We start from the raw sequence: 22,966 nt of genomic DNA, 5'->3' as shown, positions 1-22,966 counted from the left end.
TTGCAGAGGACCGGAGCTGTGTTCCAAGCACCCACATCAGGTGGCTCACAGCCACTTGTAACTCTAACATGGGATGGGGTTCTGACACCCTGTTCAGGTCTCCAAGACACATAGGCATGCACGCATGCACACACACACACACACACACACACACACACACACACACACACACCCCCTTTGCAAGGTGTTACCAACCATTACAACAAATGCTCTTCCCCCAGGCTCCTTCTGCTTGAGTAGATGTCCTGTTGTGGGTCTTGTTGCTAGTATTCTGTTTTATTAGAAGTTGCTTTGTTTTGTTTCAGTCATTTGGATTTTGATCTCGAGAAGACTTTATTCCTTTTCATCGCTGGGAGGTATGAGTTCTCAAACAAAGGAGCTGACATCTTCTTGGAATCCTTATCCAGGCTCAATTTCCTCCTAAGGGTAAGGCCCTGGGGTGTGGCACGCTGACTTTCTGCTGTGGGGTATGAAGAACCTGGCTTTCAAGAGGAAATTTGATTTTGACATCGTAAAATGATAACCTTGGGCAGGTGAGATGGGTCAGCCAGAAAAGGTACTTGCCACAAAGTCTGATGGAGGGAGAGATTCCCAGAAGCTATCCTCTGAACTCACACACACACACACACACACACACACACACACACACACACACACACACACGTTCATATCCACACATATCCATATGCTCATAATCTTAACTGAATTTTCAGGCTTTTACTCCAAAGCTGCTTGATATGTGTCATTGCCCTGTGAGAGATGTTAGGTCTACGACATTTGTGGAAGAAAGCAAGAAAACACAGATTTCAGATGCTAAAAAATACCAGTTTAAGTATCACTTTACTCCTAATAGGCTATGGGCACTCAGATAAAATATTACACATACTCCCTTGACATCAGTAGAATGCGGGGACTCACATCTAATGTGTATGGTGGCTGTGAGGGCAGAGGTCAGTTGTGGATTTAAAGTGCCCCAGCACAGAACCTGCTACATCAATGTGTGAAGCACATTTTGGCCTAAAAGACGAGAAGCATGAAAAAAACAAAACAAAACAAACAAACAAAAAAAAAAACAATCCATTTGTACAAATCAGTAAATTAGAAAGAGCTAGAAGAATCAGAAGTAAGTCCTCATTAAACTTGGAGCCTGAACTTTTAAAGAAGGAATTTTGTTCTTTTGTTCTGTTTTTGTTTGTTTTTTTCCTATCAGGTCCCATGGGTTCTCTAGCCGCGGGCAAACACAATGGCATGGGTAGCTATTACTGTCTGTTTTACGTGGCCAATGGTGTGGGACAGGCATGACTGACAAACCCTGATTGGAAGTCAGGGCCCCCAGCTCAGCATTGTCTCTCCCCTGTGACGCGTGAAAACACTGTTTTCCAGGCTTAAGGTCCCGTGCCAGGTGCCTTTTGATCTTTGATAGGTGACGCCACTGTGTTCTCTAACCTTCCTCAGATGCATAAGAGTAACGTCACTGTGGTGGTGTTTTTCATCATGCCTGCCAAGACAAACAATTTCAACGTGGAGACCCTGAAGGGCCAGGCGGTGCGGAAACAGCTGTGGTAATGTCCCCTTTGTCAGCCTTCTCAGTCAGGTGACACGTGAAGGGAGCTCTGCCCAAGTGTGTGACCTCTGAGCTGTGCCCTGGAGCTTTGTTTCTCCTTTTATGGCTATGGCATAAATACTGTGTGTGGCTCTCTTCTCCTGGGGCTAGCTGCTGCTGCTGCTGCTGCATTTGACTGCAATGCCCGCACCACAGTGGGCGGTACTAGGAGAAGTCCCTAACAAACAACCACAGAATGAGCGAGTATCCATATATGGGCTTTAAAGATGGCTTGGGCATATCTTTACAGGGAAAACTAAAGTGTATGCCAAAGCAAGGAGATGAGTATAATGACTCCGTCTACACTCAGCCCAGAGCAGTTATGGAGCATTTCACTAAGGTGCTCTGTCTATACCTCCACCCACTGACCCACCCCGCTGGCAACAATTCCCCAGTTACCTCAGGCAAAAAAAATTCCAGCTCTCTGAGCTATTGAATTTATTTATTTGTGAACTTAGTCCTGGATTCTTTTCAACCGGTCTAGAATTAGCCGGTATGGATATAGTAGGAGAGGCTACATTAAAGAATACTTGTAGCGCCAAGGAATGCTGATGATACAACAGCACCTTCACAACGGATAATGTCTTAGTTACCTTTCTATTGCTGTTGACAAAGCGCAAGACCAAGGCAACTTATAAAGAAAACAATCAGTTCGGCGCTCACAGCTACAGGGGTTAGAACCCATCATGGTGGGCAGCATGGCAGTAGGCAGGTGGGCAACCAGGCTCCAGCAGGCAGACAGGCAGTCAGGTGGGCAGGGAGGCAGGCAAGTGATGCTGGAGCATTAGCCGAGGTAGAGGGCGCTAACTAGGAATTGCATGGGAATTTTGAGACCCCAGAACCCACTCCCAATGACTTTCCTCCTCTAACAAGGCCACACCCAAATCTTCCCAAACAGTTTCAACAACTAGGGACTGGGCATTCAAATATCTGACCCTATGGGTGCCGTTCTCCTTTAAGCCCCGAAGATGAATATGAAAAGTTATGATTCCGTCTGAATTAGGACTCTGTCTGTGTCAAACAGGGACACTGCACACGCTATGAAGGAAAAGTTTGGAAAGAAACTCTACGACGGGCTACTGAGGTAGGCATCTTAAACAGCTTACACATCATCATTTAGAGCCTCACATTCACACACCACAGTTTATTCACTTTTCATGCATTTTGTTCCAAACGTAATGGGATTTGTAGCCTTTGAAGATGTCATATGAGCACTAGCATTTTACCTTCCATTGACATCATCAGTAGACAGCTTGCATGTCGGAGACCATGTGTGCATATACGCGCACAGGTTCTTATTCAGTGGGCACTCATTAATACGTCAGTCTGAGACTGGAGGGGCTCTTGAGTTCAAATATATTTTGAGTTAATACAGCAAATAAACAATAAATATTCATATATTAAATCTGTGTTGATATCTTAGCAAATAACCTTATTACAATAGATGAACTACATATGCCTGGCACTTAGGAAACACTTAACCTAGTGCCCGCTGTTTTTTAATCTTTAACGCTGTTTTCATCGCAGAGGAGAAATCCCTGACATGAATAGTATCTTGGATCGAGATGACATAACAATTATGAAAAGAGCAATATTTTCAACTCAGGTAAGGAAAATTTAAAAGTACCTACCATCTCTCATGATCGTTAAAAATCAGCCTAGGCAGTATTTTCTTCATTCGGATGAAGGAACTTGATAAATTAGGAAGTTTCAGGTCTGGGAGTTGGAAAAAATATTCTCTTTTCATTCTGTGTGTGTGTGTGTTTGTGGAGCTGGGCACGTGGAAGCTGTGTGGAAGGAAGAGGGAAGCTTGAAGGAGTTAGAGTCTTCTCTCCACCATGTGGGTCCCAGACGAACCTCAAAACATCAGTCTCAGCACCAGAGCCGTCTTACCCACCCAGAAAAATACTCTTATGTAGTCACTGGAATGATTTTAAATGTGCTTTTATGAATCATTTTTAAGGGATTCTTGTAGATATCTCACAATTCTGTCTTTGAACCCATTCAAAGAATTCCTTTTGAATCAATACCCTCAGCTGAAAACCTACATCCATTATAACAACCGCAACAGAAAACTTGTGAACATCTCCAGAAGTGCAGAACCCCTGCCATAGCGGAGAAAATGCCAGCGTTTCTCGGCTGAGTGGGATTACTTTAAAATGTATTGTAGTGTCCTAGACGTGCATTGGGGTCCTGCTAATAGAGTGCTTTGCTAGACAATTCCAGTGAATCCACTTCATCTTGGACAAAGATTCCAAAGTACCTGCACATTCTAGAAAAATCCAGAAGCAGCTGTGAAGCCCAGCCTTTCATACAGTAGCTGCATGGGGCAGGGGCAGAAGCTTTCTATTCCTGTCTGTGAAGAAGGTTCTGGAACTGTTTGTTTTCCCCTGAACTACACAAAGCTTAGTATTCAAAGCAAGCATCATCTTAGAGGACTGAGTACAGAGAGGGTGTGTGACATGTCAGTGGCCTTTGCAGAAGTGAGTCACGCTTATTAATGCTTTTCACCGCCGACATTTTCTTCCCTGTTCCCTCAGAGACAGTCTTTGCCTCCTGTCACCACTCACAACATGATTGATGACTCCACGGATCCCATCCTCAGCACCATTAGGCGGATTGGACTTTTCAACAACCGTGCAGACAGAGTCAAGGTGGGACTAATTGCTTTGGTATAAACCGCTTCAAGATTGTACAGAACAGGCTGAGCAAACATTCGGTTGGTAAAATGCTTGCCATGCAAGCATTACAACCCCAGGTCACCTTCCAGCACCTCCATACCAGCTTGGCCTGGGTTCACACACGTGTAAACCCAGTGCTCAGGGAACCCAGGGAATCCCTGGAGCTCTCTAGCAAGCCAGCCAGGCCTAATTGTTGAGCTCCAGGCCAAAGAGAGACCCTGCCTCAAAAAGTAACATGGAGCACTCCTGAAAAACAACACCCCAGGATGAGCTCTGTCCTCTGCACGCCTGTACATACAAATGCAGGGACATCAGCACACACATGCACCCAGTAGAACATACATCCCCGTGCCCACATGCACATATATAAACAAAAAAAATTGTGTAGAGCATGCTTTGGAGGGAATTTATTGCAAGCTCTTCGTTGTTTTAACACCTTCTGTAAAAAGCAAAACAAAACAAAGAAACATGTAAATACTTCTAAGAAAATTGAGTCTGCTTCTTGTTTTAGGTACCCTTAGATATTAGTTAACTCTGAGCTTTAATCCTAACATTTGTTTTAATTGCACAATGTTACCAGTAGGCGCAAAGAAATTACCTACTCTTTAATGATGAAAATAAATTCTAAAACTTACTTTAGGGAAGAACTCTGATAAGAGTTATGTTTTTAAGTGTTCACTGTTTTTTATGCATTTTATTTCAAAATTACGTTTATTCATTTATTTACTTTCTGTGTGTGGACAGAAATGTGCCATGGCATTCATGCAAAGGTCAGAGGACAACTTGTGGGGGTCAGTTATTTCTTTCCACCTTTGGCTCCTGGGGATCAAACTCAGGTTGTCAGGCTCAGCGACATGCACCTTATCTGACGAGCCACCTCCCTGGCCCTGCAAGTGTGTTCATTGTGACAAATTCTCTTCATATGGAGTGACGTTCTCATTATTGTTTTATGTGCATGGGTTGTTTTGCCTGCATGGTTGTGTGCCATGTGTATGCCTGGTACCCAAGAAGGCCAGAAGCTGGCATCAGAGACTCTGAAACTGGAACTACAGATGGTTATAAGTCACCATAGGGGTGCTGGGAATCCTGTCCAGATCCTCTGGTGGAACAATGCTCTCAGCCATTGAGCCACCTCACCATCCTCCCATCTGGTTGTGTGGTTGTGTGGGTTATGCACAGTTGTGTAGCCAGCCCTCTGTGTGTTCCTCCATCTTCCCCATCCAGTGTATACACTGGAATAGCCTTTCATTCTGGAGCCATCGTCCATTTCCCTTTTCTGGGTGACTCATCCAGGCGCCACCTCCTTTCTGCAATGCCCTCACCTGCTTGGTCCATTTGCTGGAGGTGATGAGTCTCAGTGGGCACATTGCTGTCTCTCCAATGTCCTTCATGTCAGGGCTCGTATTGGCCTCATTCATCTGAGCTTGGACAAGTGAACAATGATGTGTGCTTGTCACTGTAGCGTGGCATAGAAAGCTTTGCTGCCCTAAACACTCTTTGTGCGCTGCATACACACTGCTGAATAGTAGTTTGCCGATTCCTGACAATTCTGTCTTCCCCAGGATGTCATACAGTAATGATGTCTTACACATAAGTGGGTGTTTATGATTTATCTTGAACACCAGCACAGCTCTGCACACAGGCCTTTATGTATGTGTGGCATGTTTTTTTTTTTTTTCTTTGAGTCAAGTGTGATTTCCTTAGCAGAGAGGCATGAATAGCATCTTTGCAGGACGCTCCAGTTGTTGGGTGGATTAGTGAGTCTGGTGGACTCACTAAAGTCAAGAAGTGATAGATAATAACTATGTCCGTGTGAGAGGGAACAGCATGGTCTGATGTGGACAGGACTGTTTCAATATCTCTCTCCCTTGGGGTCAGTTTCCTCTCACATAACTCATGAGTAGGTCACAAGTGACCCATCCTCTCTTTGCTGCTCAAGCTGGGAACACACTGACAAATAAGACAAATATAACTTTCCTTGGGGAACAAGGCTGAAGAAGGTTTGAGGGATTCATTTGGTGTGAAAGCAGAAAATGTGCAAGCTAACTCTCTACCCTGTGAGCCAAGATTTGGAGACAGAGGGCAAAGTTAGGCATGCAGAGTGGAGACTTTGTGCTATGGAGTGGGGGAGGGAGGAAAGGAGAGACTAAGTTCTTTATTGTTCATCTTTCCCTCTATCCCAAACATAAAACACATGGATTCTCTGGGATTGCAGTAAGGATACAAGGATGATGATGATGATGATGATGATGATTATTATTATTGCTTTATTTTCTTCATGAGAACTTTCTCTTTTAGGTGATTTTACACCCAGAATTCCTGTCCTCCACCAGCCCCCTACTACCCATGGATTATGAAGAGTTTGTCCGGGGTTGTCACCTTGGGGTATTTCCATCATACTATGAACCCTGGGGTTACACTCCAGGTATGTGCTATGTGTAGATTACGGATAGATACTGATTTTCCTGTAAGGTATTTCAAGTGTGTGTATTCCAATGTTAAAGTTTACTGAACATCTCTACTGTGGCTTTACTTTCTTGGTTCCTTTAAAAAGTTGGGTTGGACCCACTCAGGCATTAGTTTTATGCTCTGTAGATCCTAACATAGGGGACAAAACCTATGTGACTGTGCTACAGGGGGTCTGCTGCCTCCTGAGTGGGTCAAGCCCGTTGTCTAATTGTATTCCAAAGAGGGAATAGATGTTCTATGAGGGTTGTGTGTATACTCTTTGGTTATCTCTGTAGATCACATTAATGTGAAGTAGAAACTAGGCAGAGCTGCTGTGAAAATTGTTAGTATCCCAATATGGTTCTTTAAAAGTTATTTCAAAAGATACAGTTTTTTTTTTTTTTTATTTGAATTGGATTTTGTAAAACAAAAGTCGGCCCTGGAAACCCAGGTAGCGTTAAGAAAGCGCCGTGTTTAGTGGTGGCTAAGGCATTGCAGCTAATGCCATCGTATGTTCAGAAGCTCTGCAGTCTCCCTTTATCTTTTGCACATTGACAGTGAATTCTCAGATCCACTATTTGTCGTTCCCTCTTCTGGTCCCTAAACGGTATAGTTACCATTAGCAACAAGAGTGATGGATTTCCATGTGTACTGAAGTGTCTTATAAAAAGATTAACAGGGGTTTGAAGTGTAGCTCAGTGGTAGAACATGTGCTTAGAATATGCCAGGCCCCAGTCCCAGCATCACTGCATAAATAATAAATAAAAAGCAAACAGTTTGCCTACAGTCCAGCGTTAAGGATAGGAATAGCTTTCCTGTCTTATTGATAACAAGAAATACCTTCCTGATCTAGGTAAATTCCACTTATTTTAAACACAATGCAAAAAAAAAAAAAATTGACCTACAGCTCAAGGGACAGCAGTGGCCAGGTAAAGGGGACCAGCATTCAGATCCCCCAAACCCACCAAATACCCCGTGGGGTTGGCAGTAAGCCTGTTATTCCAACCTCAGAATAATAGGAAGAGGGTCCTGGAGCAAGCTGGCCAGCTATACCAGCCACACTGGCGACCTCTGGGTTTGATGGAGAGACCTTGCCTAAATGAATACATTAGAAGAGCAATTGAGGAAATTTCCTTGATATCAGCCTTGGCCCTCAACATGAACGTGTACACACAGGTTCGCACACTCACACACAGGAAGAAAGGTGTAGCTATCTTCGATATTTAGTGGGAAACGGGTTTTAATCAAAAGGCGAGGGAAGACTGAAGCAGACCACGACTTCCCTGCTCCTTAAGAGAGTAGCAGGGGTGCGTGTAGAGGGGATCATAGTGGGGGGGGCCTGGCTGCGTCAAAGCACGCACCCTACCCCATGAAGTTATCGGGCAGAGTCACAAGCTCAGAACAGAAAAGACGCAGCCAGAAACCAGGCTGTGGGGCTTGGGCAGGAGAGAGCAGCAGAACTCTAGGACTGGGTGTCTCCTTTCAAGCCCCAGCTCTCCACGTCCCCGATCATCACATCAACACCCATGCTTTAATTTCTTCACCTGCCAGAGAGCGATGATGTCAGCGTCACGTCAGGGGATGGTTGAAAGATTACATGTGTTGTGAGTGCTCATAAAGGGTTTATACCATGCCTGACAGGGAGTAACAACCTACCCCCAGGCAAACAGGACCCTTTCCCCTCCATGAGCGTGTGAACACTGAGGGTGGGTCCGAAGCTCATTCTTTGTTCTTTGTCCATGCTCTGGCAGCCGAGTGCACGGTGATGGGCATCCCGAGTGTGACTACAAACCTGTCTGGCTTTGGCTGTTTCATGCAAGATCATGTGGCTGACCCTACTGCGTACGGTGAGTTTTTTGCTCCCTTTGTGTCCTGAAATGAAATTAAGGTTTGTATTTCTCATTTAACTAAAAGAAGATTTAAATAGGCGACCCGTAGGGAAGAACATTCTTAATACTGAATATATTGCTCCCAAGAAGAATTGCAAGGGGGTGGAGCTTGGGCAAACTTTGCCTTTAATTAATTAATTTATTTATTTTTTGATGGTGGTGAAAGAATTTTTTTCCCTTAAGTCCTGGGAGCAATAATACTAAGTAGCTCTGGTCTTGGAGTATGCATATTGGCCACTCTATAGAGAACCCCGTTTAGTCTTTTCAAGATCCATGTCAAGGTAGAAAAAAACCAACAACACTTTTTTAAGACCATAGGACAATTTGCATTCCACTGTGTATCAATTCAGTTGCCTAGCAATGAGAAATTTTGACGAGGATGTTTTCTCTGCCTCTGTCTTAGCAGTTGAGTCTGCAGGGGGCAGCTCTCCTCTGCTTGGCTCTCAGTGAGGTTTCGGGGAGGTGGGGGAGGACCTAATACAGGTTCTGCCTGGTGTTGCTGGTTTGTAACAATTCCTAGAGAATTACTGACCCAGAGGGCTACATATCTTTTTTTTTTTTTTCTTTTAAAGGTAAGTTCTACTTTGTTGACAGAGGATTAATGATGGTTTTTAATAATTAGAAGACTTAGAAAACATACAACCTTAGAAGGGGAAAGATAAAGTGAAGGTGGTAACTTAGGCAGATACTGATGCCAGGCTGGTTGTGGCCTTTGGTGGAACCTTGGTAATATATTGAAAGTAAGTCATGTTTTGGTTTGTGTGTGTGTATGTGTGTGTGTGTGTGTGTGTGTGTGTGTTCTCCAGATATTTACATTGATAAGTTGGAAGATGATTGTGTTTTGATTTGTGTATGTGTTCTCCAAGTATTTACATTTTAAATTGGATGTCAGATTTTGATATGTGTATGTTCTTCAGGTATTTACATAGTCGACAGGCGCTTCCGATCTCCAGATGATTCTTGCAATCAGCTGACTCAGTTTCTCTACGGGTTTTGCAAACAGTCACGCCGTCAGAGAATTATCCAGAGGAACCGCACGGAGAGGCTCTCAGATCTTCTGGACTGGAGATATCTAGGCAGAGTGAGCAAATTCCTAAGCAGCCAGGAGGAGCGTGTTGAGATCTTCTTGCACAATGAAAGCCTTGCTTTTAGTCCCAATCTGTAAATTCAACTCAGTACCATGAGTGCTGAAATCTCAGGATGTGTCCCTGTGCTTTTTAACTGAACATGAATCCTCAGAGTTATAAACCCAAGTCTTCATGGTTTCAGATAGTCCATGAGGATATAGCATGCCATAAACCCAGCATGCACTTAGCTTGATGCATAACAGGCATGCAGAAATGCTTTGCGGAGTTGAGAAAATGTCAAGAGCAAAGACCTTACTTGTTTTTCACTCCACGGATGATGCAATCATATTCTTCAACAATGTAGAGTGGAAAGGACCCTCCCTGTGAAGCAGCAAGTACAGACAATGCCCTTATTCACTTATGCCATAGGCGTGCAATCACTGAGGTGTCCACATATCTTAAAACTGAGTGATTTGTTACTAAACGAAGACTTTAGCTTTCCTGAAATGTGGGGTTTTTTTTTTTTTTTCATATTATTGAATTCTCCTTGTCAAGAATTGGTGTAGCCATCTGCTGAGTATCTACATCCAATAATAATCATGCTCAGTGTGACCTAAGTAGTTAATACCACTACCTCATTTGAACCAAGAACAGGAAGGCCAGGCCTTAGACGTTCTTTCCAATATGTCTCAATATCAAAGGATTGAAGCAATTTCCAGTCGTGTTTATATTCAGCCCAAAGCTCAGCATGACCAACACAGATGATCTCCCTCAATATTTTATGGTATTTCTGGGCATGCCAGTAATAGAACTATAGATGGTCATTTCTTCATTGATTCTCAAACTTGGGACACATAGATTCCCCAACTTCAAATACACAGCTAGCTATTGGTCAACACAATGTCTGATATGGTAAACTATTATGTGATAGCCCATGATAAGTACAGTTTTACATATCTGTTAATGTGGAGATGGATCTTTCAGGCTTAGGAAGATAGGACCTTATATTCTTAATTGGTTACTGAAATACCTAGTTGGGTTGAACATGTGAGTTTGCTTTGTCTTGACAGTATTACCAGCATGCCAGACACCTGAGTCTAAGCAGAGCTTTTCCAGACAAATTCCATCTGGAGCCCACCTCACCTCCAACGGTAAATATTTAATGTACTGTTTGCTTTTTACAAAAATGGCATTTCTTACTTGACATTTCTAAGAAGACCTTTGAATCTGTAAGTAGCTCAGTATGCCAGCAGTATGCCTTTTATGGTGTTGAATCAAAGCGAAGAGTAGAGTCACACAAACCTAATGGCTGATTCACTCCATCAGAGGGGTGTCTCTTCATTATAACTCTCTCTGCCTTGATGTCGGGAAGCTCTGTTAGGCTCTCATTCTTCTGAGTCATTCAGCAACAGAGTGGTTTGATTTAACAGGAGGTAGATTTGCTATCCAAGGAAGTGTTCAGAGAATGACCAACTTGGCAAGAGTTAAATAGGACAAATTCAAGCTCAGAGGAGGAATTGGACCCCTGCATTCAGCATGGCCCACAGGAGTTTTCTCTAACATCCAATTAGACATCCCAATCAGTGAAACCACCGCAGTTCACGCATACTCTCTTCTAAAGGTAGAGGACAGGGTCTTCAGCTTGATTCATCCCTGCTGGAATCTATTGATCCTGATCCAAGGATTACTTTTTTTTTTTCTTTCTTTCTTTTTTTTTTTTTTTTTTTTTTTGCCTTGCATCAATCCAAGGACAGCCTCAGAGGGAAAATATGAATTCTTAGTGTGTCCACATTTTTTGATATTGCAATACTTTGCTTTGTGTATAAAGTTCACACAAGAATTATGCCAACTGTGGAGTCAACATTTTTTTTTAAACAACCACGGAGAAAATCTTACAGTTTAAAAAAAGTTTCCAGTTTTGTCTTGGTCCACATTCATCACCATTCTTGGCTTCATGTAGTCCATGGATGGCAGGTTGGACACATCTGAGTTACCATTGTGTATAAGATCACCTTAGAGTCACATGCATATAGGCCCAGTTACTCAGAAGGCTGAGTCACAAGAGTCATTTGGATTTGTGACTTTAAGAGAACCATGGAGCAAGCCTGTCTTAAACAAACAAACAAAACAAAACAAACAGAAAGACCCACTTTGTTCAGGGGCTCTGTGTCCTGAAGAAGTATCTTTTGAGCAGATGTACACAATTTTTTACACTGTTGAGTGTTACCAGTTTTATCACCTCCCCTGAGACTGTCCATCCCTGTCAAGGGCACGAACATCCCTCAAATCCAGCTGCATTCTGATCCAGGGTCCTAGGCTGGGATCATTTTTACTGAAACAAGTTTTATTAATATGAGAGTGACTAGCCCATCTAGGTCAGATTTCTGGGAGAGATGTAGAAGGAAGGATTAGCCCCTACATGAGGCAGGAGGATTCCCCTGAACTTCCCCTCTGCACATGCCAACCTCTGCGGTTACTGGGAGAGCTGGGTGCCTCATTTACCTGAAGGTACATGTCTCACCTGCTAACTCAGCTCCAATCACCCATTTATGTTTTTCATTCAATTAATGAGAGTTTAGCTCTTACGCCTTCAGGTCCTAAGTGCAGGTTCCGCTCTTTTAAAAAATCCCTTGATACTTCCATAGACGTATTTAGATCACTCCCCATATCCCTCCCAACTTCATGTTTCCTCCTCCTCTTCTCCCTTCTCCTCCTGACCCACTCACTAATCAGTATTTCCCAGGAGAGGGTCGCAGCCCACCTCTAACTGAGGGAACTGTCAGCAGTTGATGGTCAGCAGGGGAGGGAGCCTCTGTCTTCTTTAGCAGCATGGCCCACAGTGTGTGACTCATGCTCCAGTTCCTGTTTTGCCTTCACAAAAAGTACCAGGAGCTCGAAAGGACTATACTTGTATAACACAATAACAATGTCCAAACGCGATCGAAATGAAGTTGCCCAGTTGCTTTCAAGCACACGCGCTCCTACAAGCAGGGATGCTGTGATGCATTCCAGGCTGTGTCTTTGGTGGCAAATGCGATCCAGGATGAACACCGTTGGTGCTGAGCGTGGGTTTGCCACATGAGCTTTCTCGATGACCACAGGTAGCTGAGCAGTGTCACTTATACCTCCATGATGTTTATCACAAACTAAAACGATGCAGTTGGTACAATCTCAGGAATCAATGAGGTCACCCAGCCTCATTGGATTCTCCTTAGTGGTGTCTGTTGGTGGCCTATGTAGCTGCCCATGTCCTGGAACATTCTGGAAACATCTGAAAGATGATAGAGCAACATGTGTGGCCACTGGGAGAAAAGAAAGACCCTAGGGTTGTCACAGACTTGGCACTAAATTTTGCTGTGCCACTCACATGCTGTGGCTTCTAGAAAGTCATTTGCTATCTCTCTCTCTCTCTCTCTCTCTCTCTCTCTCTCTCAGAGAGGAAGCAGGAAGAACTAATTTATAAGGATATTGTTAGAATATTAAATTAAACAGTGTATAATTATATACAATTATTATAGACAATAAATATAGCACTTAGTATATTTTAGTGTGTAATCACAGATAACTAACTGAATGTATAATGGATCTATTTTAATGTTGATAGTACCAGAGGCAGAGTTCCTAAGCACCTGAAGGATCACAACAGACTACCTAAAAAAAATTAAATTAGCATCTGTACTGTCTGTGTCATTGAAAACTGGGAAGTCGGGGCTGGGAATCTGATGTTTTCATCTGGTATCTGTGAGCTGTGTGTGTGTGTGTGTGTGTGTGTGTGTGTGTGTGTGTGTGTGTGTGCGCCCCTTCACATGTGTTTGAATAATGTTAAACCTAAGCTGATTTGGAAAAAGACAAATCATGTGTATAGCATGCACTTGTGAAATGTAATTAAAAATCTTAAAAAGACCATTATATTTAAAAAAAGGAAAGGAAGGAAGAAAGAGGGAAGGGGGAGAAAGAGAGGGAGAGAGAGAGGGGGGGAGAGAGAGAGGAAAAAAGAAAGAGAGAGAAAAACAAAGAAAGAAAAAGAAAACCAACCAGGTGTGGGAGTGCATATCTTTAATCCCAGCACTCTGGTGGCAGAGGCAGGAGGATCTCTGTGAGTTTGAAGTCAGGTTTGTCTACATTGCGAGTTCCAGGACAGTTAGGGCTATGCATAGAGACTGTTTCAAAACAACAAGAGGAACCAAAAGAAAAGCAACAAAACAGAGAGAGAGAGAGAGAGAGAGAGAACCTAGAAGTTATTTTGAACTTTTATGTCTTATTTGTCTTCGGCAGACGGATGGGTTTAAGTATCCCAGGCCCTCCTCAGTACCACCTTCTCCATCAGGATCTCAGACTTCCAGTCCTCAGAGCAGTGATGTGGAAGAAGACAGAGATGAGGATGAGGATGAAAGATATGACGAGGAAGAGGAGGCTGAGAGGGATCGGTTAAACATCAAGTCACCCTTTTTTCTGAACCACGTTCCAAAGGGGAAGAAAAAGCTTCATGGGGAATATAAGAACTGATCCAGAGCGTGCAAAGTAAGAATGAGTCTCCGAGAGAGTGAAAATGCTTGATTCCTTTTCCTTCTGAAAAAACACAATCACAGTTTCTGCCCGTAAAGAATGGAGGAGATTAAGTGGATGACAGTTTTGTAATTCAGAATAAAGCAGTGTTATATTGTATTATATTACTTTAATCTTTAAGTCTTGTCTCTGCAAACTTAAAGATGAGTAGGACTTTTTAAGCAGTGGGACTGGAGGCATTTTAAAGATGGGTAATTTAGGTGGAGATGGTGACTCACACCTGTAATCTTAGCACTCAGAAGGCTGGGGCAGGAGGATTGCCATGATGCCAAGGCCAGACTGGGTTAAAGAGTAAGACCCTACATTTAAAAAAATGTTTAATGTAAGTGATGAGAGTTTTTTAGCTACTTATTTTTTAGAAAAATCATTATCATAATCCTTTGATTAATATTTATGAAGCTTCTCTCTTCCCAAAAAGACTGGATCTGAGCTATGATTGCATGGCTCACATATTTTAGATCGGCAAGACTTTGTTATTTATTTGTCATTTGCATTGAAGCCATGGATTTCTATTTCGCTCTGCAGATGACTGTCGAAGTCCACAAGAAAACAAACTAGCCCAAATCCATGTTCTGATGTGTGCTGAAAAATATTTACTACATGATGCCTGCTATCTAGAATTTGTGTTCAAGTCACTGATAGTAAGATGTTACCACCATGTGTGTCACCTTATTGTAACAGTACTTTAGTTGATTAAATGGAAATTTCAATCTTTTATAGATAATAAATTGCCAAATCCAAATGAATAAATGTGTCACGACAGATTTTATTTTCTTTGATAATATTGTGCTTAAGATGTTTACGACGTCAAAATAACATGTGTGGAGTACCTGTCATGAATAGTACTTAGCATATTGAAAGGAATCTATTTCTCTTTCTTTTTGAGAAAGGGTTTTCTGTGTAGTTTTGGCTGTCCTGGAACTCCCTCTGTAGACCAGGCTGGCCTCAAACTCACAGGGTTAAAGGTGTGCACCACCACCATCCAGCTGGAAGGGATCAGAAATTGTAGGAAAAGTAGAAATCTATTTATATGTAGGAACAGTTTCTCTAACATAGTCTGTAATATATTTGAGAGGGTAGCTGAATGATTGCAATATGCATAGTTATATTGCAAATGTAATGAACTAAATTGACTAAACACTAACAGCAGAGCCAGGATTTACCCTTGGTTCATTTTTTTTTCATAACTGACTAGCCATTCATTGTGTCCCACACACCACATAGTGATCACTTTGATTGACAGATCAGTTGGCCTTGCTCCAAAAATGCTCTGTATAAGTGTTGGTCTTCTTACTTACGGTGAAAAAGACACCATGTCACACGGTTGAAGACAAGGGTAGGCTGTCATCTAGCACCTTTGTGGCCATAGAGAAAGTAGCAGCATGAATACAAGCAATGAATCAAGCCAGCGTAGAAGATGGTTGTAAGTTCACCTTTTTATATACATCGAGAAGGAGGAACATGAATTATATAAAGCTCAATCCTGCTAAAAAAAAACAATCTTCCAGTATGATAGCACTAGGAATGATGGCCTCTGTAAGGTGTCAAGGCTGTGAGAGCATAGTCTTTGGGAATGAAGTTAGTGATCTTAGAAAAGAGGACACCCCCTCCCCACAGCCAAGCTGGGGATGGTAGCTTAGATGTATACTGCTTGTTCAGCTGCATGGGGCTCAGGGCTCAATACCCAGTACCAAAATAAGAAGAGAGAAAAGACAAAGAAGAAAGAAGGAAGGGAGGAAGCTACAGAAGGAGGAAGAGAGGCAGGGAGGGAGAAGAGGGGAGGGGGGAGAGGAAGGGGAGGGGAGGGGAGGCCCCAGGGAGTTGCTTCCTGGAGGTACAGCCATGCAAGGAAGCAACTGCGAGAGAGCAGTCTTCGCCAGACAGGCATTCGCCAACATGTTGGTCTGACAGTTCCAGAACTCTAAAAGGTAAATCTGTTTTTGTTAAGCTGCCAGTGTGGGGCACTTGGTTTTAGCAGTGAAACCACACCCTCCAACGGCAAAGCCAGGGTGAGCAGAGCTGGTTTCATACCTGCAGCTGTAAACTTTGGGACTTGCAATGCGGTGCGGATGGTTTTTCAAGGCACAGAGAGGACTGTTCTCGAGGAAATCCAAAGAGGCCCCATAGGAGGAGCTCAACTTTCAGTGAAGTCACATGGCTTCACAGCTGTATCGTCCGTCACTCAGTAACTTCAAGAATCAAATGAAATGAGAAATGAACTCTTCGAAGAATTAGCCACTGGAAAGACTGAACTGAATGCAGCTGCGTTGCCAGCTCTACTTTTACCCGAGGCCAAGCTACAACGATGAAACTCAAGGCCGCTAATACACACCCATTTCTATGCTTTTCACCAAGCACGGAGGGGCGTGGACCAAAGGCTGACCCGAGCAAGGCAGAGCCCCTTTGCCCTTTGCCCTTGCCTCTCCTCTTTCAGGGTTCCAATGGCGCTGGGGTTTGGGGACACATCTAGAAATACAAAGAGAACAGCAACCAAGAGTCAAGACTGAAGATGGGGGATGGGAGGGGGCAATGAGAGGGAGAACATGTTGCGTTGTGCAGAAAGTGGCCGGAAATTCCGAGGAAGAGATGGTCTGTATGCATATATGTGTCGACGTCAGCAATGTCCAACTTTAAGATGAGTCTCATAAGGTAAACAGCTTTGACCTGTGGCCTTATTCATTTCAATTTGTACAAAGGTAGAAATAAAGAGACTGGAGAACACACCCGGTTCTGGCTGGAAAGTAGTTTTCCCACCTGTTCATGTTGGAATTTGCTGGCTATTGCGGTAGTGTTGGAGGGTGGGGCTTTTAATCCACACCTGGTGTACCCATTCATTAACTCCATAAGTCAATCCACTTTTAAGTTAAGTCATGACTAGTGACAAGTGCCTATGATAATGCCACAGTTTCTAGTTCTTGGATTTTTTTTGGGGGGTGGGGGAAGGCAGAAACCAATGGTTCATTAACTTAATATAATTTTATTACTTAATAGTGAACAGAGAAGCAGACAAAACACAAGCACAGAGTTCAAATTTCAGACTGCATATATTACAGATATTCACATAAAGATATTCCGAAGTTATGGTTAGCAATTCTGAATTGATTAGGTAAAAAAAAAAAAAAATACCATGGTGATCATGCTATAATCCCAAGTAAGTTATTACCCTTGCTGTAGGGATCTTATCCTCAACTGCCCCCACTGTGTGTGTGTGTGTGTGTGTGTGTGTGTGTGTGTGTGTGTGTGAATGCATGGGTGCCTTCCCTTGTGTTTGGACTTGGAAATGGATAAATCATGCACATGGAACACACTTGTGCCATGGGAGTACCCTAATGTGAAGTCATGGCGAAGTCTCTTTCAGCCACAAAAAAACAGGGATCTCCACAGGCTACCCCCGTTTGTGTGGCATATGCTCTGGCAAACTCCGTCACCATCTGCTTATATGCCAGTGACTTTAAGGTCTAAGTTTCTAAGTGGAATTCAGTTAGATTCCTTTGGAACACAAAGAGGCTCCCAGCCCTGACTCTTCACGGACCTTCCATGGGTTTCAGGATCATGCAGGGTCCCCCGTCTAAGCAGCAAAGACAATGGGTGTCTTCATGGGAGCTTTATTTACCCCAGGCGTCCTCTCCCACCTCCCTCCTTAATTAACCTCTGTAGATGAGTTACAGGAAGACATATGCTGCCCCATACACAGGAAGTCCTGTCACAGCTTCTCTCTTACTGGGGACGAGAAAAGGGAACAGGGAGAATTGCTGCTGAGTGAACCCCAAAAGGGTGAGACACAAACCGCTAAGACCCAGACAGCGCCCGGCTGCGGGGAAAAGAAAGCATTTCTGAGTTCCCAGCCTTGACATTCTAAAGGCCATACAAAATCCAAGCCTGCGTCAGACACAGCTGTCCTGAACCCAAAGCAGGGGAAGAACTTGGCAGTGTTCCAGCCAAGAATTCCGTGTGTCTTCTGCTTCTGGAAGACTAATCCTAGAGCTGCAGGTGTCTAAAGTTACAGGCGTGGAAGGAAGGGTCCTAATCACGGGACTGCGTTTTCACAGGGACAGGCGTGCACTTGAATGTGCCCGGGTGCCTTTTCACTAGTTCAGTCTTCCAGGGATACACTTTGATAAATTCCCTCCTTCATCTGTAAGAAAGAAATCCATCAGTCAAGCAAACACTTTACGCTTGTTTCCCCCAAACACTTGAAATGGGGACCTAGAATGCTATCCCTCCTCCCGCTTAAACTGAACTTTCCTTTCTCTGTTGTAGCCTGGTGTCTGGCTCTGTCCATCTTCCCAACATTCATTGCTACTGTCATTTGCCACCAAAGTTCTTTTCCTAAAGACCTCAAGACTTGGTTCATTGTTGCACAGCTGGGAGTTAAAACCCATCACCTGGACACAGCATTCTCTATTATCCAGCTTCCTGTAACTTTTCCCATGGTCTGCCGATGACGTCTACTCTTAATAATAGGATTGGGACCGGAGACATGGGCTCAGTCGGTAAGGAGCTCCTGAAGATCTGAGTTTGGATCCCCAACACTCAAACAGAAGAGCCAGACACAATGACACATGCCAGTAATCCCAATGGTGGGGAATGGAGACAGGCTGATCTCTAGAAGCGCACTGACCAGCCAGATGGATGAACCAGCCACTTCCGGGTTCAGTGAGAGACCTGCCTTAAAGACTAAAGCAGAAAATGACAGGCCATCTAGTGACAACATCTGGCCTCCACATGCGTGGACACACACATACTGCACACACACACACATACACACACTATGCACCTCATGACAATGGGTCCTTAGAACTGTGGGGCTGTCCCTGTAACAGGGTCACACAGCTAGTGAAGGCTGATGGAGCAACACCCAGGTGTGTGAACTTCCAAAGACATAGCTGACCCATTGCCAGGATGCCTCGGTTCTGCTAGCTTCCACACCATGTGTGCAGAATGGCTGGCTGTGTGCAAAAGTGAACCGGGATTGCTGAGCAGACTTCCATTTGATTCCATTCTGAGCGTGAGCAATTGGATTTTCGTTATTTCATTTTTTGTTTTGTTGTTGTTTTTTTTTTTGGTTTTAGTGCTTTCAGTTATAAAACAATACAGCTGGTTGGAGCGCCTTCAGTTTTAACTATTGGGTGGAGGCAGGAGGATAAGGAGTTCAAGGCCAGCCTTTGCTACATAGGGAATTTGAGGCCAGCCTCAACGTAAGACAGTTTATTTAAAAGTAAACAAATAAATGTTATTAAAATGAGTGATGGGTCATGAAATTCATATGCTATTCCCCACTCTCATCAAGGAAGCATTTTTTTATATTCTTGGGACTAATTATACTGGGAAGTACATTGGCTTGTATTGAATATGTATTTCTGTGGGTCTGGAGAAGGGCTTGGCAATCAAAGCTCCAGAGTAGAAAGCAGTGAGCATATGTGTACCTTTTTGTGGTTTCTGCAATGAAGCCAGCAGCAGCGCTACAGCTTCTGGGAGAGTTAGTGGTTGAAGATTCAAGTTCCGTCTTTCTGGAGAAACACAAGTATACACAGCCTTGATATTCATGTAAACAAAGCAGCACTTAGCTATTCATGTCAATTAAACACTGTGAATAAATTAACACGTAAATGACTTCCTCTGCTATGCATGGCCAGAAAGGCCTCTGTGAAGCCGACTCTCGACCTGTGAACAGCGTACACTGAATATTGATTTTAAAAAATGAATTAAACATTTGTATTGCATTTTATTTAGAACATTCCTCTCCGTGTGTGTATGTGTTTGTGTGTGTGTGCATGTGTGTGCATGTATGCGTGTGTGCATGTGTATGCATGTGTGTATGTTTGTGTGTGTGCATGTGTGTTCATGTGTGTGCATGCATGTGTGTGCATGTGTGTCTATGTGTGTGTGCATGTGTGTATGTGTGTGCATGTGTGTGTGTGTATGTGTGTGCATGTGTGTGTGCATGTGTGTGTGCATGTGTGTGCGTGTGCGTGCGTGTGTGTGCACGTGCATGTGCCCACACTCATGGAGGTCAGAGGTCAGCTCTGTGTGTGTGGGTTTGAGGGGTTGGATTTGGGCAGTAAGGCTTGGTGTCGGGCCCTTGTCTGCTGGTCAGTCTCCTTGGTCTCATGTTGGTCTTCGTAAGTTGAGACGTCTGTCATATTTCTCTTGGAAATGACTTCCGATTATTTTTGCTGTGTTTACATTTGGGGCTGGAAGAGGAATGCACACCTTATGTTAGGGAGGGAAGATGGAGTAAGACAGCCTCTGCGGCTTTCCCCTCTTCCGGGCTTAGGAGGGGTGAATTTTCCTCTCACAGCTCAAAACAGTTGTCTGGGCCAAAAGATTGGGGCATGATTCCATCGGCGCCTGAATTCCCCACTTTCCATCTACCGAATGAGTTTGAGATAAACATGTGCATGCTGAGCTACACACGAGGTAATTAGCCGACTGAAGATACTTTCGCTAACTATTCAGAGCTGTTTCAGATTCCTTGAAGTCCATGTTTAGTGCACTACAGGTGTTAGGATGCTTCCTCATCCTACCTCAAATTTAAGGCACCAGATGGCTCAGTCCCAATTCAACACAGACACTGGGTTTAATGGAAGTAACAGAAAGAGAAGAAACGTATTTTACACTCACAACATAAGGTTAATCACACTGCAAAACCAGAGGAACAGAAACAGTAACTCGTGAAGCGTCTGCTAGGGGTTGTGTCCCACAGTGTTAAAGATTTCTCAAACGCTATCTTTTATTCCTTGCATTTGTATACAAAATTTTACCAAAATCAGTTTGTCTTCTTTTTAAACTGCAATGGCGTGGTTTCGTCAAGAAAAAGGGCCTTGACCCCTCCACCCCCTCAGGATTTCATGTTTCATTAGTATTGCGTCATTTCTGTGATCTCTCTCTGCCCCAACTCTTCCTATAACCCTCTCAGACTCATGACTTTTTCTTTAATTAGTATTTCCACGCCCCCCCCCCCGAGTTATCTAGTGTTACTCATGTGTACAAATATTCAGGGCTGACCATTTCAGATGGGATAGACCAACCCGGAGCTGTCCCTGGAGAAAACTGATTCCCTCCCCACCTACCCCTCCCCCCCCAGGCATTCGTACCTGGCTCCATTTTTAATGACCTTTGCTTGTTATGTTTGTTTTTAAAACCTTTTAGTAGCTGTTTTCAGTAATGTAAGAGGGAGATACATTTGAACCTTGTAAGTAATTCTGTAATAGTAATTAGTGTTTGGGAGGAAAAGGAGCAAGGCTCTATCCATAAATAAACACCGGGTGGGCTTCTCTCTGCCCTCTGGCCGCTCTGATGGGGCTCGGGGCTCCGCAGCTGCCTGCCGGGGTGGGGTGGGGTGGGGTGGGGTGGGGTGGGGTGGGGGCAGTACAGGTTGAGCCCCCGCCGGCGGCCGCAGCGCAGCGCTCACCCACCTGGAGGCGGCCGGTCTGCCAGCTCCTTCCTGCGGCTCTGGTCCGAGATGAAGCGGCGGCCCTCTGCGGGGGAGACGCGGGCTGAGCTCGGGCCGCCAGACCCGGGCCAGGAAGACCGAGGTTGGAAGGCGACGGTGCCCCAGAGACCAGCCCAGCGGGGTTCGCGCACCCCCCCCCAATTCCTAACTTTTCTTTTTGTCAAGTTCATCCCTTGCTCCTCTAACCCCAGACACCCTGCTTGCTCAACAAACGAAAAACAGAACACCAGTAGTCCTCTCACTGAACCACCCACCCCCTCCTCCACCCTCCCTCATTTCCCCTCTCCTCCCCTCCCGTCCCTTGAACCCCTCTCCTCCTCCTCTTCCCTCCCTCCTCCCTCTCCTTCCACCTTTCTTACTTTGACCCGGAACTTACTATGCAGCTCAAGCTAGCCTCGCACTCGCAGCTGCTCTCCTGCCTCAGCTTCCAGAGAGAGAGCTGTGAGGCCCGATGCCCGGCTCCTCTCTGGTGGCTCTGGCCATCAAGGCTCTCCCTGCATCTCACCTAACCTCGCTTACCATTTCGGCCTTGCCGGAGGGAGACCCTGGCTATTTACTGGAGCCAGGTTCCACTCTCCCCAGGTTCCCGCTCTGTGGCTTCCAGGGTTCCCGGGGTGTCTCCCATCATCACCTCCGGGGAGAGAACCAAGAGTTTGGGACTCACGCGCGCCCTTCAGGTAGAGCATCGCCTGGGGGAGTCCAGTTTCTCCTCTCAAAGAGTCTCTGCAGCGAGAGAGGGCAGGAGAGCAGTTACTGCAGGGCAGCGGGGTGGAAAGAAGAAAAAGCCCGGAGGCGGCACAGTTCCCACGGGGCTGTGCCCTCTGGGTGCCTGCGATTACCTGCGGAGCGCCGCTGCTGTTTCCCAGGACAGACAGCGCCAGGAGAAGGGCCAAGGCTGTCACCGCCAGGCCGCTGGGGCCCTACAAAAAAAAACATAAACCAAACAGGCCCACCTGAGTTCCGCTGGATTTTCTGCCTTCTCCTCAGACCAGACAAGCTCCTCACTTCTGTATATGGTCCTACCTCCTCGGCAATCCACACTGAGCAATTTTAAAAACTAGAAACGTATGCTTTTCTTAACTTTACCCAAATAAAGAATTGGAGGATAAGTTATTTTACTCAGCAAAGGCAAAGGATTTCACTATTTGGATGCGTTTTCTCCCAATGCCTTGTCATTAAAACTCTCATTAAATATTACCCAGACAGGCAGGCAGAGTGGGTGTGGGGTGAACGGGTCTGCTGAGGCTTACCTTCAT

At 44.5% G+C, this 22,966-nt stretch overlaps 2 protein-coding genes across 2 annotated transcripts in view; one reads left to right on the top strand and one right to left on the bottom strand.

Moving 5' to 3' along the window:
- The window catches only part of Gys2 (glycogen synthase 2), a 29,935-nt gene extending 15,685 nt beyond the window's left edge, over nucleotides 1-14,250 (top strand). Inside the window, exons 7-16 of the mRNA XM_051173326.1 lie at nucleotides 306-426; nucleotides 1,456-1,562; nucleotides 2,628-2,687; nucleotides 3,131-3,209; nucleotides 4,144-4,257; nucleotides 6,583-6,709; nucleotides 8,484-8,579; nucleotides 9,539-9,702; nucleotides 10,759-10,839; nucleotides 13,964-14,250. Coding sequence (XP_051029283.1) covers nucleotides 306-426; nucleotides 1,456-1,562; nucleotides 2,628-2,687; nucleotides 3,131-3,209; nucleotides 4,144-4,257; nucleotides 6,583-6,709; nucleotides 8,484-8,579; nucleotides 9,539-9,702; nucleotides 10,759-10,839; nucleotides 13,964-14,194 — 1,180 coding nt within the window. The 3' untranslated portion in view covers nucleotides 14,195-14,250. The remainder of the gene's footprint in view (nucleotides 1-305; nucleotides 427-1,455; nucleotides 1,563-2,627; nucleotides 2,688-3,130; nucleotides 3,210-4,143; nucleotides 4,258-6,582; nucleotides 6,710-8,483; nucleotides 8,580-9,538; nucleotides 9,703-10,758; nucleotides 10,840-13,963) is intronic.
- A 2,351-nt stretch (nucleotides 14,251-16,601) lies between these two features.
- Nucleotides 16,602-22,966, bottom strand: Spx (spexin hormone). The gene is given in 7 exon segments (XM_051173363.1): nucleotides 16,602-16,720; nucleotides 19,681-19,764; nucleotides 21,673-21,735; nucleotides 22,375-22,405; nucleotides 22,407-22,433; nucleotides 22,550-22,630; nucleotides 22,961-22,966. Coding segments are annotated over 7 exon segments (411 nt in total).

Source organism: Phodopus roborovskii, unplaced genomic scaffold (assembly GCF_943737965.1).
Source record: "Phodopus roborovskii unplaced genomic scaffold, PHOROB, whole genome shotgun sequence".
Classification (NCBI taxonomy): Eukaryota; Metazoa; Chordata; class Mammalia; order Rodentia; family Cricetidae; genus Phodopus; species Phodopus roborovskii.
This window is presented reverse-complemented; position numbering and strand designations above follow the sequence as displayed.